General features: G+C 39.2%; 2 protein-coding genes across 2 annotated transcripts in view; both read left to right on the top strand.

Moving 5' to 3' along the window:
* Nucleotides 1-1,986: 1,986 nt before the first annotated feature.
* LOC5503583 (protein NDRG3) lies at nucleotides 1,987-12,222 on the top strand. The gene is made up of 15 exons (XM_001624543.3): nucleotides 1,987-2,154; nucleotides 2,253-2,288; nucleotides 2,478-2,565; nucleotides 4,584-4,675; nucleotides 6,261-6,289; nucleotides 6,457-6,519; nucleotides 7,999-8,059; nucleotides 9,766-9,858; nucleotides 10,020-10,097; nucleotides 10,170-10,273; nucleotides 10,466-10,519; nucleotides 10,596-10,653; nucleotides 11,012-11,101; nucleotides 11,383-11,434; nucleotides 11,711-12,222. Exons 1-15 carry the CDS (start codon nucleotides 2,125-2,127, stop codon nucleotides 11,791-11,793), a joined length of 1,011 nt encoding a protein of 336 aa, XP_001624593.2. The 5' UTR covers nucleotides 1,987-2,124; the 3' UTR covers nucleotides 11,794-12,222.
* A 1,043-nt stretch (nucleotides 12,223-13,265) lies between these two features.
* Nucleotides 13,266-21,206, top strand: part of LOC116609452 (fidgetin-like protein 1) — a 44,215-nt gene continuing 36,274 nt past the window's right edge. Inside the window, exons 1-8 of the mRNA XM_048728995.1 lie at nucleotides 13,266-13,561; nucleotides 14,127-14,218; nucleotides 14,379-14,432; nucleotides 14,591-14,652; nucleotides 14,726-15,296; nucleotides 16,151-16,332; nucleotides 17,445-17,563; nucleotides 17,897-17,962. Coding sequence (XP_048584952.1) covers nucleotides 13,419-13,561; nucleotides 14,127-14,218; nucleotides 14,379-14,432; nucleotides 14,591-14,652; nucleotides 14,726-15,296; nucleotides 16,151-16,332; nucleotides 17,445-17,563; nucleotides 17,897-17,962 — 1,289 coding nt within the window. The 5' untranslated portion in view covers nucleotides 13,266-13,418. The remainder of the gene's footprint in view (nucleotides 13,562-14,126; nucleotides 14,219-14,378; nucleotides 14,433-14,590; nucleotides 14,653-14,725; nucleotides 15,297-16,150; nucleotides 16,333-17,444; nucleotides 17,564-17,896; nucleotides 17,963-21,206) is intronic.

Genomic DNA, 21,206 nt, shown 5'->3' on the forward strand with positions numbered 1-21,206 from the left:
TGCAAAGTTCACAATCCACTGAAAAATTCTGGAAAAAATGCGGTAACGGAGGTTACGCTCTTATCTCTACACTCCAATTTGGCATTATTTAAAATAGGTAACTTTTCGAAGTTACCATTCTCAAGAAAAAGTACTTGGTCGGTAAAGAACCGACTGACCATGGGCTTTAGTTTAGGCTTGTTAATATCATCTATCATCCATACTTACTGCCTGAAAAAACATTGTTAATTGAGGTAACGGAGGTTACCGCGAAGCGCCGCGTGAGCGGAAGCCCCATACCTAAGAAAAAGTGGTATATAAAACAAATATGGTAACAAATATTGGTCAGTCCGTCCGTCCCTTAAAAGCATCGTATGACAACCAAAACTTGGCAGGTGTCACGTATGTCTCCAGGGAAGTGCAAAACTTTGTTCACGTGATTGGTGACGTCATCGATGGCGTCACTAGAAGCAAAAATATGCTGACGTCATCAACATAAAAAATATTTATATTTCACGAAGGAAACATCATATGGCAACCAGACTCGGTAGGTGTCATGTAGGTGTCAAGGGGGGTGCAACAATATGGTCATGTGTTGCGTGACGTCATCGATGACGTCACTTAAAGCAAAAAACGTGATTAAAAGCAAACCTTCATATCTTTTGAAAGAAACATTATTCAACAACCAAACTCGGTAGGTGTCATGTTGGTGTCAAGGGGGTGCTCCAATATGGTCACGTGATTGTGACGTCATCAATGACGTCAAAAGAAGAAAAAATATGCTGACGTCATCAAATTAAAAAATATTCATATTTCATTAAAGAAACATCGTGTGACAACACTAAACTCGGTAGGTGTGATGTATGTCTCAAGTGGGGTGCAATGAGATGGTCAGAAGACGTCATCGATGACGTCAATAAATTAAAACTACCCTGACGTCGAAACATCGTATGACAACTAAACTTGTTCGTGTAATGTTGGGGGAAGGGGTATAACAAGTTGGTCGCGTGATCCTGTGAAATCGTTGACGTCGTCAAAAACAGAATTATAATAATATTTAATATTTTTAAAAATTATTAAGCGAATTATTAAGCGAATTAGCAAAGATTTTGTCGTTTGGAGCTCCGCTTTTAGGCAATGCCTAAATCATTTTGATTTGCCCCAGTAAACCTCCTTAATTCCAGGGCTTTTTATTGAAAGTTAGGCTGTGGACAGAAATGGGCAAAACTGGCAGCTTTCAAGTCAAATTGAAGAAAAATGGCGATTATTTGCTCAAAAAAGCCGTTTGAAAGGTCTAGCTTTGTACCTTGGAAAATATCAATATCTGATAGGATAATATTCTGTCCACTTTAACAAAAAGACAGGTTTTAATCGCAATGTGTACATTTAGCGTAGAATGGGCATTTTTATTAAAACGTTCAGCCTGAGATTTCGAACCAAATTTTAAGAACATGCTAAGAATATTCCGAGTTCCAGATAGCAGAAAAATGTTTTTTTTAGTCCTGATGCGTTATAAAATGCAGAATAAAATTGTGCTCATACTAGCAACCTTATGCTATTGATCATTAGTGTAATTCTCTTCCTAATAATTCATTGGTTCATTATTATATTCTTACAAATTTAAGAACATTGTTAGGAATATATTATTATTATTAATGTTCCGAAAATGAGAATGGCTCAGCCTCGTCTGAAAAATAGACGTTCTTATAAAAAACCATAATTTCACAACTTGCGATTATCTAAAGTCACGGACAGCACTAAAGATTTCCGCGATAAAAGTTTGTTTTCACTTACAGTACCGCTCAACACTCAATGTAAGGGCTATTTCACTTACAATTCACTTTTATATTTAATTATTATATCTGTTTCCCGATCTTATTCTAACAGATATCAGGGAGATTTTGCACGATTTACCATGGAAGTGCTGTACATAATAACTTACCCTGATTGGCTGATTGCCATTTTGCTGGTGCTGATTGGCTGGATATTTTTTGATTGTCAAGTTTTGGTCATATGATCACAACATTTGATCAACGCTCCTGCAACGAAGCCTGGTCCAGCTACGACTTTGCTTGCTCGTTTTACCTGAAAAGTTTGCAAAATTTAAACTCTACGGTATTGCTTTCGCAAGCGTAAGGCTGAACAATGAGTGAGGAAACTCCTAAGCAAGAGAGAGTGAGTTATTAGTTGCAATTAGACTGTCCGTTTGACATACAAGATCGCCCTGGACCTTTATATGGTATTTCTTACTGAAACCGTATTCTTCTGTACAGGTAGAGAAGGTTGGGGATTTGACTGTATATATCGAGGTGAGTCTTCGTTTATTTTGTTCACTTGCTTAGAACATTAACATTTTGTAGTCATGAAATAGTCATACGGAATTTAGTACTTTTCTGGGAGCAGATGAGTTCGCGTCTTCTCTAGCTACGAGCGACCATTTGCATACTGTTTGCTGCGAGCCAGTTGACTTATCCGATTTATTCACCTCTCTTTAAAAGGGCGAGGAAGCCAAAGATAAAACCGACGAGAAAGAAAATGTCAAGAAGAAGGATGTCATGATCACTTTCCACGATTTAGGAATGAATCGTAAGTTGTATTGTCCCTCCTTTTGAATGTGCGAAAAGTTGTTGTTTCACGTTTGTCTTTGTAATGATACGAGGACACAATTTGTAATTTGCACTCTCTCTTGAATTACCTTCATGAATTTCCGTGACAAAAAAAAGTGTATAGTCCCTCGCTTCTATGTGTTAACAGTTTATTAATTATTCAAATGATCTAAAGAAGGGATAAACTAAACGTTCTGTGTTTTTCGCTGTCTGTGTTGGCTAATTTCGAGGTGTTGTTTGTGGAGCTGAAGTAACACGTGCCCTTTCTTCATCAGCCAGTGGGCGGTAACCACTTGATTTGTCCCAGTCCTGTGACTATTTCCTCTAGAATTTGGTGCAGCTCAGCCAAGAAAAAAGCATGATTAGAATATACCTTTCGGCAGGAAATAGCTATGTTTGTGTTTGTACCCTACTTTCCGGGCTGTAACTCGCATTAGTTATCACGGAATGGCATATCTGCAAATTTTAACAAGGTCGAAGGTTCAGGAAAAATACAAATCTTTACAATTATCTATTGACTTGACGATGCATGGTGGACAGTGAAATAATACGTTATTTTTATGTTTGATCGGCATGTGTTTATTGTCATCTATTTACTCCTTTAAAGGAATAAATTAAACAACCATTGTAAACTCGCTCATACATGCTTCAGTTAACCAAAGTGTTCAAAGCCTACTCATTGTTGAGTTCAATCAAGCTGAAACTAAAACATTCTACCTTGGAAATATTATCGTTCTCGTGGTTTCTACAGTTGTTGCTTTACTATTGACATATTTTTTCACGATTTTAAAACGTTATACAATTATATACAATTCATACCACAAACCACAAACATCTCACAAAGTTATTCCTTTTATTCTAACAAGATGTCTAGGGAAACTAACAATTTCTTTAGCAGTAACATCCAGCAACCTATCATGTAAATTTTTGTTTTCTTCTAAACAATGCCTTCATAATTTGTGGATTATATGGTTTCTAATTATAGTGACTTCCTTCCTGTTCTTTAAGCTATTAGCAATTAGAAGCACTTTCAAACAACACAATGTTTCTCACTGTCGCTTTGCATCTTTAATGGTTTTATCACTAATGATAGTGGAAAAATATATTCATTTTTTTTTCCGGGCCCGGTATCCATCAAATCGCGCACTCTGATTGGCTCTCATGAGGTATACCGGAGTCACCTCCAAAGCTCAAAATAGTTGATTTGTAAAATGACCATCGAAAACGGGATTTTTACTCCCGAGGTTATAGATCTTCATACTAAAACGGCATTTTATTTGTCATTTTATCTAGAACCATTGACTTTACGGAAAATTAGCTTCAAACTCCCTGTGTTTTGACAATTTCCCACCATAATAATTTTGCAATGTGCGCAACAATAGTTTGCTGGAAGTTTATTTGTGATAAAAAAGGGAGCAAATGGTCTCTTCATACGAAGAAAAACGGCAAATCAATCTAGGAATTTACCTTTACCTGAATTAACCAGCTTAACGTATCCACATTCAAGAGAAGTTCTTTAGTGAACGTATCTTCTGTGGAGGATTTAAAGTGAAGAAGACATTTCTACAATAAATTCGAGTTGAGAACGACATATCAATTTGGACTTAATTATTTGACAAAATTCTTGGTCAAAACTCAGAGAATGTCTTCATTGGAGGTTCTGTATTTCTGGAGGATTAAACGCGTTGTGTGGAAATACAAAATGGAGTTTATTGAATGATCATAAGCAAACAAAATCTTCACAAACATTGACGAAAGTCAGAAGCGAAACCTTGCCTTGTGCAACCATAAGTCTGTAAGGTAAAAAAAAGTGGAAAATCTATTGAGGCAAAAAATAAATATGTTATTTCCCAGCTAAGGAAATAACCGTGACTTCTGCCTTGAAAAAGTATTTTCAAGACCTCGGCCACAGAATTTCACGATTCGGACCTCCCAGCTGGCAAATAACATATATATATATATATATATCGTGAATTGACTATATCTTTTTTTTTTCAGATAAAACTTGTTTTGAAAAGTTCCTAATGCATGAGGACATAAAGAGCATCAAAGATCGCTTTGTCATCTACCACTTAGATGCCCCTGGACAGGTGAAGATTTGTAGGGAATCACGTCTTGTGTTAACGTTTTAGTTTTTTGCAGTGTTCTTTTGACAGATCCCCTGAATTAAAAAAAATCAAGATTATAATGGTAGACCACAGCCACATTATAAAAAGTTAAAATGTATAAATTTGTTTATAGACTTTCATAGCATATATGTTGTGGTTTGAAATGTGGCATGGTTTGAATTTTTTTCAAACTGGTTTGAATTTTTCAAACTAGCTCATTTTTGGATACCTAGCATTCTAAAAGGGATTTTATTTTTGGGGAGTCATTAATAAAACAGGGGCTTGGATTTTTTGGGGGTTGGGAGGTGTAACTAAAAGAACTAGATAAAAGATTATGCAAATATCCCCTTTTCAAACCAGTTTTAACAATTTCAAACCAAGAAGCATTTCAAACCACAACATATACAAATAATAGACCTTGTTCAAGCTATAGCGGAGCTCCCACGTGGCGCGAAGCGCCAAGTAAGCAGAGCCCCTTACCTAAGAAAAAGTTGTATTTAAAATAAATATGGGGACAAATATTGGTAACCCATCGACTCAAGTTTTCGTGACATGTTGTCTGTCCGTCCGTCCGTCCCCAAAAAGAATCGTAGGACAGCCAAACTTGGCAGGTGTCATGTAGGTGTCAAGGGAGATGCAACAATATGGTCACATGTTGTGTGATGTCATTGATGATGTCAGTTTAAGCAAAAAACATGATAAAAAGCAAAAACATTCATATCTCTTGAAAAGAGCTCCAATATGGTCAGGTGATAGTGACGTCATCAATCACGTCACTAGACGCAAAATATGCTGACTTCATAAAAATAAATAAACATGCATATCTTGTGAAAGAAACGCTGTATAATAACCAAACTTTGTAGGTGTCATGTATGTGTCAAGGGCAGTGCCAAGATATGGTCACATGATGTGATAATGACGATGACGTCACTTTAAGAAAAACTATCCCAATGTCATATCTATATTCATATCTTCTAAACAAAACATATAACAACAAAACTTGGTAGGTGTCATGTATATGTCAAGGGGGGGGACCAATATACTGGTATTCACGTGATTTTGATGTCATCTATGTTGTCACTCGAAGCAAAAATATGCTGACGTCATCAAAATAAAAATAAAAATATTGAACGAAACATATGCCAACTAATCTTGGTATGTTTCATGAAAAGGTCAAGGGGGGTGCACTAATATAGTCACATGATTGTGAAGTCATCAATGCATCACATGACCATCTCATTGCACCCTACTTGAAACATACATGGCACCTACCGAGTTTGGTTGTCAGACAATGTTATGGGTCATGTATATGTTAGCGGTAGGGGAAAGGTATAAAAAGTTAGTTGTGTGATCTGTGAAATCGATGACATCTCAAAGTCAGAAATATAATAATAATAATTAATATTCTTTAATAACCGGAAATAAGCAAAGAAAGATTTGGTTGTTTGGAGCTCCGCTTTAAGGCAGTCTATATATTGGATTTTATCACATAAACAAAAATAACTTAAAGTTAAATTGGTAGAGCTAAAGAGTTGACTTTAACATATTGTTTGCTTGTATTTCCTAGGAGACTGGAGCTGAAAATCTCTCGAATGAGTAAGTTTTCATGAACTAAGTAACTAAGCCATTATGGTCATTACTGTGCTTAGGGTTAATGATAGCTGTGTTCTCATGAATTCAGTAACTATGCTATAGTTGTGGTGTTATTACTAGGCTAAGGGTTAATCAAAGCTGTGCCTAACTGTTTGTATTTGGTTGCTTAGTTACCAGTATCCTACTATAAATGAACTTGCGGACATGGTTGGGAAAGTGTTAGATCATTTTGCGTAAGTACTTACTAACCTTACTTTTATTAAGTGAAACTATTAGATAGTCTGCATCTGTCGTAGAACAAATTGAGCTTTGTCCTCCCACCACCACACTCACAAATCTGAAATGATTTGGTATCCTTGGATTGTATTGTGTACCTTTTCCTCTTAGCACATTAATCTGATTTTAGAGTGTGGATGTCTATGTTAAGACTTTCTTGGCCCTGACTCATTCAGAGATCAGGGGGTCGTTTCTCAAAACTCCTGGTAATATCCGGGCCCGTTAGGGTACTGGGAGAGTTTTTGGGATACTTTTCCGGGAGAGGAAGAGCGCTTCTCAAAGCTTGCGGTAGCGTCCCAGTTGTTTACGGGTTCCCTATAAGCAAATTATCATTTTCAGGGTAAATGAATAGATTGGCTAAATAATTATTGAATATCAATTAAAATCGTAGATTTGTCGATGTCTGTAGACAACTGGTACCCCAAACACTGCCGTGGCATCAGCACTTTTTCAAAAAAAGACAAAGAACAAGTAGATAAAGTCTCATTTTGTAGCAAACTTCCAATACCTTTGCAAAGTTGTTTACATTTTTTAGGCGCACGGTGACAGCTAAATGTCAAATCATTTGACAGAAAAGAAACCTGATTGGCTGGTAGGGAATCCCATAAAATGATGTTAGCCGTGATTGGCCCACTTCTTTCCAGGCAGTGATATGGTTTCCTCAAGTGATGAAAATTCACTACAACTTGACACAACTTGAAAATGGCGAGATTTAATCGGAAAAAAGCACCAAATTGGATAGTTCAAGTTGGCCAATTCTAGATGAATAGTTGATCTATAAATTCAGCTGAAATATTAAGGAAAAACATCGTTTTGGGTATCAATTATCGCATTAAAAGTAATTCCCGGTAAGTTAACGGAAGCTCTTGAGCTCCCTTAAATTACCGGGCGAGTTACCGGGATTTCTTCCGGGCCTGACAATAACAGGCATTTTGAGAAACACCCGTAAAGTTTATCGGTGGCTTACCGGGTTACTTTCCAGGTTTCCGGGCTTATCGGGACTTTTGAAAAATGACCCCCAGACCAGTTGTTAACAAATGGGGGACTTGTGCTGAGAGATTACTTTTGATTTTTTGTAAGCGCTGAAAAAGTTGCTTTTTGTTGCTGTTATTTTGCTGCTAAAACCCTGAGGGCCCGCTAGTTTGCCACCCAAACAGTCACATGACCTCTTAGTGCAAGTCCCCTATTGCCTGGGATTGTAAGTGAGCAGGACATCAGAACCTTTAAAGTTTGCCTGTCCAGTGGAATGTTTTGTCCACTTCAAAAATTGCACTTTAATAAGGGCAAATCATGCGATCACAGATATTTGAGAGTGCGATTTGGCCCTTACGGTAACAGAGGTGTTGCCTGTGGTTAGATGCATGGTACGTATAGTCATTAGGTGAAACTGGTTGCTGTTTATCATAACTCACAAAAGAGCTTCTTCTCTCGTGTAGTTTGGATGACGCTGTTTGCTTTGGAGTGGGATCAGGAGCAAATATCCTTTGTCATCTAGCAGTAAGTAAATATTATCATCATGCTTATATTTCATATTTAAACTTTTTCATATGTTCTTCTAAGAACCCCAAGATTTAGCGCTGTTTAACAGGCCACACACGCTAAATTATCAGTCACATCCTTAAAGAAACTCATCTGTATTTCACATTTTTGGTTAAAAAAATCACTGGAGATTGCTACATAATTGACCACAAGTATACTGTGTTTGCCACTTTAACATGATATTCCATGATTTTTTTTTTATTTTGGCTGCATCACCAAAGAGGGCAAAACTATGAAACACAATTTTCTAATTCAAGGGTTTGCCTGCTCATTTGGATTATTTCAGTTACTACAGTACGGAAAGGTCCTTTTTTTTGGGGGGGGGGGGGGGGGTGCTACTGTAAGTTGAATGTTTTTCTGGTTCAAAAATTTCGACCCTACCCTAATCTAAAGCACAAAAATGGTGGCCCTCCACCAAAAAGGCAACAAATTAAGGCCCTCCCCCAGAACAAAAAAAAAAGCTAAAAAAGAGTATTGGTTAGTGTATTGAAACTATACAATAGTCTTGAGATGCTCTACACAGCAAATTCTTCACACCCACAAATGTAATAAACCCACATGTTATAAAAAGTTGGCCACAAATGTAGACAAATGAGTGTCGTGCTGTACGAACAAAAAAAGGGGATTGGGCACTTTGCCAAGAAAAAAAATTGTTTATATTTTGTTAACCAGAATATGGCCTGAATTTCACCGTTTCAAACTTAAATTGTGGGGTGTGTGGAGACAGACAACTCCCCTTCACACCAAATTATTGTGTGGGGGAGGGGAGCACTGGCTGAGACATTCCCAAAAAGCCAATGCATAATACACCACCAAGCCACAAGTGTTGATTTTGAGCCCATTTTCAGGGGTGTAAATAACATTGTATAGGGGGTCGGGGGGCATGCTCCCTGTGAAAATTTTGCCATTTTCATATATATGAAATGCTAATTATTGTTAAAACCTAAATAGAAAACAGCACCATAAGCTCCTGAAAAGTTGGGGGGGGCAAACTTTGACATTAATTTATTTAAATTCAGTGATGGAAGTTAATAAAACCAAAACTGCAAAAGATAAAATAGTAGAAGCAGCACTTTAGGGGATGATGAATTTTAACGCCAGACAAATGAAAGCCATGAAAGTGCAAGCAGAATGTGTATCACATTAATTTATCTGTTTTGTAGGGGGTCTGGGGTTATCTCCAGAAAAGTTTTGAAATTCCAGACCTTTAGGAGGCTCTAGGAAATTGATCAGAACACCTGTTCGAAAATTAAGGCTCTCCCTTAGACCCTGTATCAAAATTTGAGGCCCTCCTCCAAATCGATGCTCAAAAAATTGCAACCCTCCCCCAAAACATAGCAGCCCCCCTTAAAAAATGAGCCTTCCCTAATGTTCAAAAGTCATGAAAAACAAATTGGTGACTTACAAATCACATGACTTTTTGTGTGGCAAATGTGCATGTGCTCAGGCTTCAAAATAACATCAACAAAAAGCACATATTTGGCTCTTACAGTATGTATACACCAACTAGTTTCTCTGTCAGAATAGAAACTACATCATTTTGTTGTTCTGATCTTTATGTGCATCAAAGTCCATTTGCACTTGAGTTTGTTTTATATCAGTGTCCCTTTCATGTTTTCATGTCCATTAAAGGGTGTTTAACAGGTATGCTTTACTTGCTTCAGCTTGCCAGCAAATGGAAGGAGAGGATCCTTGGGCTGATTCTGGTTGAGCCTTGTGGTGCAACAAGCAGCTTCAAGGAGTGGGGAGAAGCGAAGGTGTCTCTACTTTCTTTTCGGTTTAAAAATACTTATAGACACAACAACTCAAGAAAAATGTAGAAACCAATTTTTAATATGTATGATTTCTTTTCTTTAAAAATGGTTCATTCTTTATTATATAGGTTATTCCATATTTATGTTGCTGTTGTGAATCCTAGGTCAAGAAATGGCAGCTGAATGCGAAGGGCTTCACCGAAGGAACAGCTAATTACCTCAAGTGGCATCACTTTGAAAGGGTAGGTGGTGAAAAAAGGAAAGATATAATGTACACAAGGCTTGCTCATGTGTCAGTGATTGCTTTGCTCCAGAAAACAGGCAAGCCCAACATTGAGTTGATGGAAAACTTCTGTGATGAGATGAAGAAGAATATCAACCCTCACAACCTAGCTGCTTTCCTCAATTCTTACATGCAGTAAGTGACAATTACCTTACCAAATATCTTGGAATTGTTTACTCAAACCCTCAAGGATACAGCCCCATTTTTTATAATACAGTTCATGCCCCTGGTGAAGATTTTGGAGTCTTCACATGTTGTATGATTATTTTCTTATTATGACCCTGTTGCTTGTCTAAGTCACCCTACTCATAAACATTTTTTTTATAGTCGACCAAACATATTGAATGAAGCAAAACAGAGTGTCAAGGACAAGTCTGTCTCGTAAGTCTCATGGCCTTCCATAAAAATGATCCCAGTAGTCGTTTCACAGTTTTGTAATGTTTTTGTTTGCTTGCAGGACTACAGCATATATTATGGTTGTTACTGGAGAGCATTCACCTCACAAAGAACAATCGGTAATGCCATCAGATCCAATCAGAAGATCACCTATTAGCTAAGAATCCTGACATTGTTTCAAAGTGATAGTGGTAGAAGCTAAAATTTAGTTCATTACAAAAAAAACTGGGAGTAAAATATAATTTATTATATATTTCCTCTATTTTAGGGGTTTTCCCAGGAAATTTTGTCTCTATAGGCATATACAGTATTTCGTCTTTTGAATGGCCCATGTCGACTAGCACTGCTCTAACAGTCAGTATGTTCTGAGAACATTACAATTCAATAATTATTGTCATTTTATACTTTAGTTATGATGCCATGTGTCATGTTACTTTTTAAGTATTCAAACACATTAACTTTTATTTCTGGTCCAAGGAACAATTTTTCCGTGTGTTAAGTCCTGTGGATAGGAAGAAGTACAGTATTCTGAAGCCTGACTGTGGGACCAGTGTTCTGGAAGAGAAGGTTGGTACACTTTATTTACATAACCAAATTCAACAGCAGCACACTCTTCACTAGCACTATAAAATTGCGATCGAATGGTTATGCTACAAGTGAAATGGATCCACATTACATTCATGTATATCAGTGGACATCACACTAACAATAAGGGAAAGCTCTGAAGCAGCAGTAGAACAGGGGGGGTGCCCCACCCTGAAAGTGCCATCTTATTTTTGGCAAAGTCTCAGAACTGAGGCTTTGATTATAGTACCTGTATCTTGACAAGACATGTTGTTTCCTTTTAGCCCGACACAATGGCTGAAGGACTCCTTCTTTTCATCCAGGGCCTTGGATTAGGTGAGTGGCCTGCAAACAGTTATCTCCATATTTGCTCTTCATGACCACAGAAGATATGGTACCTTTTGAAAATAGATTACGGCAACTATTCTTCATTAATTGGCAAAAAAGTAAACACATCTTATTTGGTGTGTATGATTGAGACTTTGAGTTATAAGCACTGTGTGCGCTGTGTGACTCCTACTGCTGGGGGCTGCGAAGGAGACTAGTATGACCGCACAGACAAAAAAAATAATTCATACTCATATATTGTTTTTGTTGTTGTTGTTGTTTTAGTTCCTACACTGCGGACACGCTCCATGTCAAGAACAAGCTCCTTTGGATCTACTGGTCGCACTGCCTCTATGTCTGATGACTAGATTCCTTTATTCCTTATCTTCACTTGTGCATATTTTGTTACTTTCCTTATCGGAAAGTAAATTGATATCAGAGGGACAATAAAACCTCTGCTGGTTGAAACCGGAAAATGGACTTGATTTTAGAACAAACTTTTGTGAATTTGATTCTCGTATTGGGATTTTTTTATACATAACAGCACTTCGGGTCGCACTGTTGTGTTGTCGTTCATACATTTCCCTCTAGAATTATATTCGCTAACCTGGGTCATCGTCTGACATCTTCAGACAAATATGTATTGTAAGCTGCTTTCTATGTACGGTAATTTTGATACATTTTGCTGACCATGTTTCTATTACAGTAGGTTGTGAAGGTTATGTATAATGGGAATTTGTTTCTTTGTATCTGATATACGCCCTTTTTAATGTGTGATAATAAAATGTGATTAAAAATACATGTATTCTTCATACGACAACGAAAACATGTTTACATCTGGCTACAGTAGACACCCGCGTGTAAGGGTTATTTTTGTGATCCGTGAACGGCCTTTTTGTTTATCGTGAATCGTGAAAAGGACAAATTGAAAACCGTGATCCGTGCTTGGCGAAATCTGATCAGCGTGAACCGTGTTCTATGCTCTTTAAAATTCGTGAGTCGTGATTTCGAGTAAAGATTGATCCTTGTAGTCAGTTTATCGTGAAACATGATTTCCGATTTTTGAAACTCGTGAAACGAGCAGGGACCCCTAACCCTTGATGCCCCTGGTGTATAGAATTTTCAAGATAAGGCTGAATATCCCGGGGTATATGAATATATCGGGGTACCTTTTGCCAATCAGGCTTTTAAGGTTATTACAAATTGGTATCTTTTCTCTCTTGTTATCAACCGTGAATCAGAATTTTGACGAAACATTTTAGTGATTTTTCGAATAAGAACCTATTTTTCCCCACCAGGCTAAGGAAAGTTTTTTTTATGAAATGTGCCAAGTTAGTCAGCCTGTAGGTTCTTTAAGGAGGGTGTTGGCCAAGTGTGGACATGAAAGAAATATCACACATCTGTTACTTTTCCCTTAGCAACTGTAAAACTACAATACTTTTTTAAAAGCACTGTGGTCTTTATTCGCCTCGAAAGAGGGGTTGCATATTTCAAATTTTCCTTTACTTTTATACCAAGCTAGAATCTCTTCGAAAAGTTTAAGTTCTGGTTTTATCGAGAAAATTAAAAGAGCGGGCTTATTATTTGGGTCTAAAGGGGAGCCTAAAAGGTGTGTGTTTGTTTGTGGGGGGGGGGGGGGTTGCTTGACAGAGCTTTTACGATAATTTCTCATTTTTGTTCGCTTCAAATTCGAACAATGCAGCATGAGATTAGCAAGGTACCAGATCCTTTTTCTTCGCACGTAGACTGTATTTCGTCAGATTCGCGAATAGAAGAAATAAGGACTCTGGTGACGAGTTCGGATTTCTTTGCGAGCTTGGGTTGCCTGTGGTACCGAACAACAGGTTTCCCACTTCCCGCCAAATTACAAAAATAACCAAGATGGCGGTAAATACAAGCAGAGGTTCGTCAACAAATTGTTCGTTCTTAGAGTGATTTCTCTGCGGAACTAAAAACGTCAGAGGAGTTAGTTATTATACTATATTGTGAGCAAATGAGTTTTGGGACTGGCGGCTCGGAGCTACTCAATTTGTGGCAACGACTTCAGTTTGGTTCGGAGTCGAGTGACAAAGCCCCATCACAACAAGCGGATAGTATTCGTGGTCAATTAGCCCAACTACAACACCTACAACGAAGGTAGGGCATGCGAGGTTAATCCAGGAACAACTGACTTTAAGGTTACGGGGTGCCTTCAGCCCGTGGGACGCCGAAAAACCCAAATGTGGAAAAATGTCGGTACGAGCGTCAGATTTAATCAAGTATGCTCATGTTATAAGTCATTGGAAAGTTTAATAAATGGGGAATAAAATAATCCTTTTTGTTTCTAGGTTTGATAAAATGGTTTCTTTTTAAACGAGTTTTGATCACGCGCTTGTTTTCAGCCAATCACATCCCTTATAATCCCTAATGTGTCTAAACTATCCGGCAGATCTTCACTTTTTATGGCTCATGTCAATCACCTTATACACACCTACCAAACTGTGTCCCTATTGAAATTGAGTCAAAGTTGGAGGATTGAATAATTTCCAGGTAACATGACACCGAAGGACACGAAGGCTTGTTGAAAAGCTTGTGCAGGTTGATGATGTCATACCGCTCGACAAATCAAAAACATTTGCCTGACAGACATAATGCTTATAATAGAATAGTTATGCCGTAATCAGAGCTTTGCCACATTTTCACATTTATACTTATTTTTCAGTGGGAAGCTCTCTAGTTCATGTTATTCTCAGCTGTTCAGGAAGTATGCTGACAAGTACCACTCATTGGTGGACCAACAGGACACTAATAAAGGTTAAATTTAACCTTCTGATTATATTTATAATATTTATATACTATGGTATTTATATTTATGTACTTATCACAAGTACTGCAATAAAAGAATGACGGGACATAGCCAGGATCTTCCAGCATAGCATGTATTTGAAGTGCTCATTTTGTGCTTATTTTCCAGGCCTCAATAATTTTGCTGACCCTGTGCTGGCCTTGGTGAATGGCCAAAGGAATGGTAAGATGTCGTCCAACCCTTAAACTCTGTAGAAATTATGCCAGGGGAGTGTGTGTGTGTGTGTGGGGGGGGGGGGGGGGGGTGGGTCTGTTTTTTTTGTCTGGCATTAACTAAAAATACCCCTTTAATTGATGTGCTTCTTTGAATATATTTTGCAGAAAGCACAGAGTGGAAGTCTAGCCTATCTTTAGAAAAAGTAAAGAATACAGCCAGATGGAAGGTATAACTGTCTGTCTGTCCTCCCCTGTCCATCTGTCTTACCACACTATTTTGATACTAATTTTCCCCTTTAGTCAATGCAAGCTGTCAACAAAGCTTCTAATAAATCAGGATCGGACACTGTCTTAAATCTTCATCAACATAGCAATCCACCTTCTAAGTCATCAGGGAGGGTGGAGCCAGCTGCAGTCCCACAGCGGAGTGCAGGTCACACCAAGAGGGTGCTGTCTGACCAGGCAGTACCAGGAATTGTACCTGATACATGTAGGCCAGTCACCCAGCCACTCACCCACCAGGCAGTACCAGGTATTGTACCTGATACATGTAGGCCAGTCACCCAGCCACTCACCCACCAGGCAGTACCAGGTATTGTACCTGATACATGTAGGCCAGTCACCCAGCCACTCACCCACCAGGCAGTACCAGGTATTGTACCTGATACATGTAGGCCAGTCACCCAGCCACTCAACCACCAGGCAGTACCAGGTATTGTACCTGATACATGTAGGCCAGTCACCCAGCCACTCAACCACCAGGTGGTGCCAGGGATAGTTTTCCAGTCTTCAGCGTTACCCAGTGGACAGCAGGAAGACCAGAATGCTAGATTTGCTAACAAAAGGAAGGCCTTCAACCTCTACCAAAAAGGTATGAGAAAAAGGAAAGCTTTCATGTAGATACAACCACACTGACACTGAAATCCATCTGTGACCATCTGCCATATATATCATGTGATGACTTACCGTTGATGATGGCGTGTTATATCTGGTAATAATGAAATAATGATGGGGTTGAGTACTGATAATGGTTCTTGTGGTGGTGGTTCTAATGTGTGATAATGCTGAACATGTGTGCTACAGTTATACAGTCCTTTTCAAAACCACTCAGCCTCTATTTTGATATATAGGTAGGAAGTTTTGCTCAACCGTAAAAGGCCTTTTGTTCACTGAGCCACCAGGGACATATTAACAAAAGACCTTTACCGTTGAAACTTACTATATATCTTAATAGGCTGGGGCAATGTTTTTGAAAAGAACTGTTGATTTTGGTGCAATCATAGTCATTGAACATTGTTGATAACTCAAAAGAAGATAGTACAAAGAACTGCAAGTGTTTAAAGGATTTAAAAGTTTCATAAACAATGCTGTGACCCCTTTTCACTGTCTTGAGGTTGAGAATGCTTTTTTAATGAGGCATTTAGCTAGCTTGATTATTTGTATTTCACACAAACAAAAAGTATCTGGCAATTAAGTGTGAAGTAGCTGGTGAAACTCAGGCAGTCGCATTATTTTGACAGCACTGAGGTTATATAGGAGATTTAGATTGTGGTAATGCAGTTGGTAATGGTGGAGGTAGTGCTGGCAGTGGACCGTGTTGAAATTGATGACCAGGATGATGACAGTGATGAAGGTGACAATCTTAAATATGATGACAATAAGGGTTATTGTGGTAGTGCCATTATCAGCAAAATGATAGAGCTCCTGCTCTCCCACCCTCTCTAGGATCGTCATTCAATGACAGCCACCATGCTGCCAAGGACCCAAGGACGAGCACCTTCCCTAGCAAGGGGGTAGGGAACAGCACACAGCTCCCTATGCAAAGGTCACATGCTGACTACGCTAGAAATGATGATGAGGAAGAAGATGGAAAGCCGCAGTCGTTCATCACTGCTAAGCAGCAATATGTAAGTAGATATGTATGTCAACAAAAACAGATCCAAAAGGACAAAATGGTGTTAATTCTATGCTAAGAAACACTTCATCTATTGGATGTTAGCTGCCATCATGTCATCTTCATACTCTTGCAGATACTAGCATCCTCTTGGGACTCACAAATCTGTCATTGAAATAACATGTCAGAGTTCACCTGTGTTTAAATTGTCAATAAATAGTAAACTGCTTTTTGTCTAGCCTGCGTAGCTGGTGGTTTTGTTCAGTTTCAGAGCACCTTTTTATCCGGGAAAATGTGAAATCGTTCGTAGTTTGTCTTCCTTTTTTATTTTTACCTCTTTATGGCCATGTGAGAGAGCTTGGCTAGTGTAAGGGGCATAAAACAAAAAGTCAGGAAGCTCTTTTGTGAGGCCATACAAAAACTAACAAAACAAATTACAAATGATTTGGTATAATATTTGCAGATAAAAACTGCTTTGAAACTCAACAACACGGCCAGCAATGCAGACTTCTTTTTGTCTTGATTCCTTTCTTGAATTCAGTGGAATTGCTACAATCCATGCCAAAACTCTTGATACCTCTACACCTATTTTTGGACCAATTAGAATAACAAATAGCATTACAAAACACCCCCTCTGTCCTTGATATAATCACCCCTCCCCCCCTGGTCCAGTGTGGTCCGATAGCAGGATGTCTAACATGGCCCACTTGGAATTTCAACATTGGATGGGGTGGGGGGGGGAGAGGGGTGTCTCGTATGTTGACGAGATCTTGGCCGGCCGGATACAAATTTTTTACTCTGTTTGGCAAATTTTATAAGGTATCAAGTACTTTTGGTGCGGATTGTAAGAGCCTCAACGGAGTTCAACAAAGCCTTACTGATGTTGTGCTTTACGTAATTGATTTGTAGTAAAGCAAAACAAGAGTCATTCAATTCGTTATTCATTTGTTAGAGGCTAGGACAACAGCGTGAGTGGAAGCCTGGATCGTGAACAAGTGGCAGCGGTTATTTTCTTAGTTGTAGTCTTCATGTATTGTCTGTATTGTTTGGTCCATATTGTTTGTTACTGAGGACTTTGGTGAAACATTCACAGGTTAATGAGCTTCTTTTCTCTCCTTTCTACAGATTTTAGATTGCAAGAAGCAGCGTGGAGGCAGAGGTGGAGGAGGTGACAGTAGAGGGGGTGCCATGTATGGGCGGCAAGGTGGTTACGGGGGCGGATCCAGGAGAACCCTTGGCACAAGGTAATGTACTCAGTTATGGAAAGCGGTGATCTGAAAGACTACAGACATGCTTAGAAGAACTAGGTGGTCTGCATAGGCATGGTGAAATCAGGGAAGTAAATCAACACAAGGTTGTGTTTTATGTGGTATGTGATGTGTATTTCTGACTCTGTGGAAACATTGGGATTTCACAATAGACTCGTTGCATAACACTTCAGCCCATTGTTGATTCACTTTCCAGTATAGAAAGGGTGCTATACAATTTCCGCATTTGATTAAGATGTGGCAAATATTCATTGATGATCAAAATCTCAAATTGCTTGTTCTCCATTTCAATACCTCTTTGTGTTATAGGCGTGGTCCAAGCAGCCAGTTTGTTCCACCCGTTCTGAATAGAGACAATGATGAGAGCGGGACAAGGTACGTTTATTGATCTGGTATTCATCATCCCTTATTGGTCTCTCGTGTCTTAGGACTGGTATTCGTCATCCCTTATGGATCTCTCGTGTCTTGGGACTGGTTTTCATTATCCCTTATTGGTCTCTCTTGTCTTAGGAATGGCATTTACCATCCCTTATTGGTCTGTCGTGTCTTAGGACTGGTATTCGTCATCTCTCATTAGTCTCTCGTGTCTTGGGACTGGTATTCATTATCCCTTATTGGTCTCGTGTCTTGGGACTGGTATTCATTATCCCTTATTGGTCTCTCGTGTCTTAGGACTGATATTCATCATCCCTTATTGGTCTCTCGTGTCTTGGGACTGGTTTTCATCATCCCTTATTGGTCTCTCGTGTCTTGGGACTGGTATTAAACATCCCTTATTGGTCTCTCGTGTCTTGGGACTGGTATTAAACATCCCTTATTGGTCTCTCGTGTCTTGGGACTGGTATTAAACATCCCTTATTGGTCTCTCGTGTCTTAGGACTGGTATTCATCATCCCTTATTGGTCTCTCGTGTCTTGGGGCTGGTGTTCATTATCCCTTATTGGTCTCTCGTGTCTTGGGACTGGTATTAAACATCCCTTATTGGTCTCTCGTGTCTTAGGACTGGTATTCATCATCCCTTATTGGTCTCTCGTGTCTTGGGACTGATATTCATCATCCCTTATGGATCTCTCGTGTCTTGGGACTGGTTTTCATTATCCCTTATTGGTCTCTCGTGTCTTAGGACTGGTATTCATTATCCCTTATTGGTCTCTCGTGTCTTAGGACTGGTATTCATTATCCCTTATTGGTCTCTCGTGTCTTGGGACTGGTATTCATCATCCCTTATTGGTCTCTCGTGTCTTAGGACTGGTATTCATTATCCCTTATTGATCTCCCGTGTCTTAGGACTGGTATTCATCATCCCTTATGGATCTCTCGTGTCTTAGGACTGGTATTCATTATCCCTTATGGATCTCTCGTGTCTTGGGACTGGTTTTCATTATCCCTTATTGGTCTCTCGTGTCTTAGGAGTGGTATTCATTATCCCTTATTGGTCTCTCGTGTCTTAGGACTGGTATTCATCATCCCTTATGGATCTCTCGTGTCTTAGGAGTGGTATTCATTATCCCTTATTGGTCTCTCGTGTCGTAGGACATGTATTCATTATCCCTTATTGGTCTCTCGTGTCTTAGGTACTATTTAAAACACCAGAAGGAGTGTTTTCGCGGATATAAAATCGTGTCTTAGGACTGGTATTCATCATCCCTTATTGGTCTCTCGTGTCTTGGGACTGGTATTAAACATCCCTTATTGGTCTCTCGTGTCTTGGGGCTGGTGTTCATTATCCCTTATTGGTCTCTCGTGTCTTGGGGCTGGTATTAAACATCCCTTATTGGTCTCTCGTGTCTTGGGACTGGTATTAAACATCCCTTATTGGTCTCTCGTGTCTTAGGACTGGTATTCATCATCCCTTATTGGTCTCTCGTGTCTTGGGGCTGGTGTTCATTATCCCTTATTGGTCTCTCGTGTCTTGGGACTGGTTTTCATCATCCCTTATTGGTCTCTCGTGTCTTGGGACTGGTATTAAACATCCCTTATTGGTCTCTCGTGTCTTGGGGCTGGTGTTCATTATCCCTTATTGGTCTCTCGTGTCTTGGGACTGGTATTAAACATCCCTTATTGGTCTCTCGTGTCTTGGGGCTGGTTTTCATCATCCCTTATTGGTCTCTCGTGTCTTAGGACTGATATTCATCATCCCTTATTGGTCTCTCGTGTCTTGGGACTGATATTCATCATCCCTTATTGGTCTCTCGTGTCTTGGGACTGGTATTAAACTTCCCTTATTGGTCTCTCGTGTCTTGGGACTGGTATTAAACATCCCTTATTGGTCTCTCGTGTCTTGGGGCTGGTGTTCATTATCCCTTATTGGTCTCTCGTGTCTTAGGACTGGTATTCATTATCCCTTATTGGTCTCTCGTGTCTTAGGACTGGTATTCATCATCCCTTATTGGTCTCTCGTGTCTTGGGACTGGTATTAAACATCCCTTATTGGTCTCTCGTGTCTTGGGACTGGTATTAAACATCCCTTATTGGTCTCTCGTGTCTTGGGGCTGGTGTTCATTATCCCTTATTGGTCTCTCGTGTCTTAGGACTGGTATTCATCATCCCTTATTGGTCTCTCGTGTCTTAGGACTGGTATTCATCATCCCTTATTGGTCTCTCGTGTCTTGGGACTGGTATTAAACATCCCTTATTGGTCTCTCGTGTCTTGGGACTGGTATTAAACATCCCTTATTGGTCTCTCGTGTCTTGGGGCTGGTGTTCATTATCCCTTATTGGTCTCTCGTGTCTTAGGACTGGTATTCATTATCCCTTATTGGTCTCTCGTGTCTTAGGACTGGTATTCATCATCCCTTATTGGTCTCTCGTGTCTTGGGACTGGTATTAAACATCCCTTATTGGTCTCTCGTGTCTTGGGACTGGTATTAAACATCCCTTATTGGTCTCTCGTGTCTTGGGGCTGGTGTTCATTATCCCTTATTGGTCTCTCGTGTCTTAGGACTGGTATTCATTATCCCTTATTGGTCTCTCGTGTCTTAGGACTGGTATTCATCATCCCTTATTGGTCTCTCGTGTCTTGGGACTGGTATTAAACATCCCTTATTGGTCTCTCGTGTCTTGGGACTGGTAATAAACATCCCTTATTGGTCTCTCGTGTCTTAGGACTGGTATTCATTATCCCTTATTGGTCTCTCGTGTCTTAGGACTGGTTTTCATTATCCCTGCCAAACACTTGTATCTTTTCTCATAATTCCTATTGATGACAGGTATTCGTTTTCATCCTTGATATTGCTTATTGTTTTCTCATAATTCCAATTGTAACGCGCATTTGTTTTCATCCTCGACATTGCTAATTGTTTTCTCATAATTCCAATTGATGACGCGTAATCGTTTTCATGATCGACATTGCTAATTTTTCTTTTTTATTTCATAATTCCGATTGATGACGCTATTCGCTTTCATCCTTGATATTGCTTATTTATTTTCTTATAATTCCTATTGATGACGCTATTCGTTTTCATCCCCAACATTGCTTATGTTTTTTTCATAATTTCAATTGATGACGCGCATCCGTTTTCATCCTTGATATTGCTTATTGTTTTCTCATAATTCCTATTGATGACGCTATTTATTTTCATCCCGAACATTGCTTTTTGTTTTCTCATAATTCCTATTG

Source organism: Nematostella vectensis, chromosome 6 (assembly GCF_932526225.1).
Source record: "Nematostella vectensis chromosome 6, jaNemVect1.1, whole genome shotgun sequence".
NCBI lineage: Eukaryota > Metazoa > Cnidaria > Anthozoa > Actiniaria > Edwardsiidae > Nematostella > Nematostella vectensis.

Bases quoted from the DNA above. Each gene is read 5' to 3' on its own strand.
- LOC5503583 (XM_001624543.3), top strand. From the start codon at position 2,125: ATGAGTGAGGAAACTCCTAAGCAAGAGAGA. The intron at 2,566-4,583 runs GTAAGTTGTATT...TTTTTTTTTCAG, and splicing joins CCACGATTTAGGAATGAATC to ATAAAACTTGTTTTGAAAAG. The intron at 4,676-6,260 runs GTGAAGATTTGT...TGTATTTCCTAG, and splicing joins ACTTAGATGCCCCTGGACAG to GAGACTGGAGCTGAAAATCT.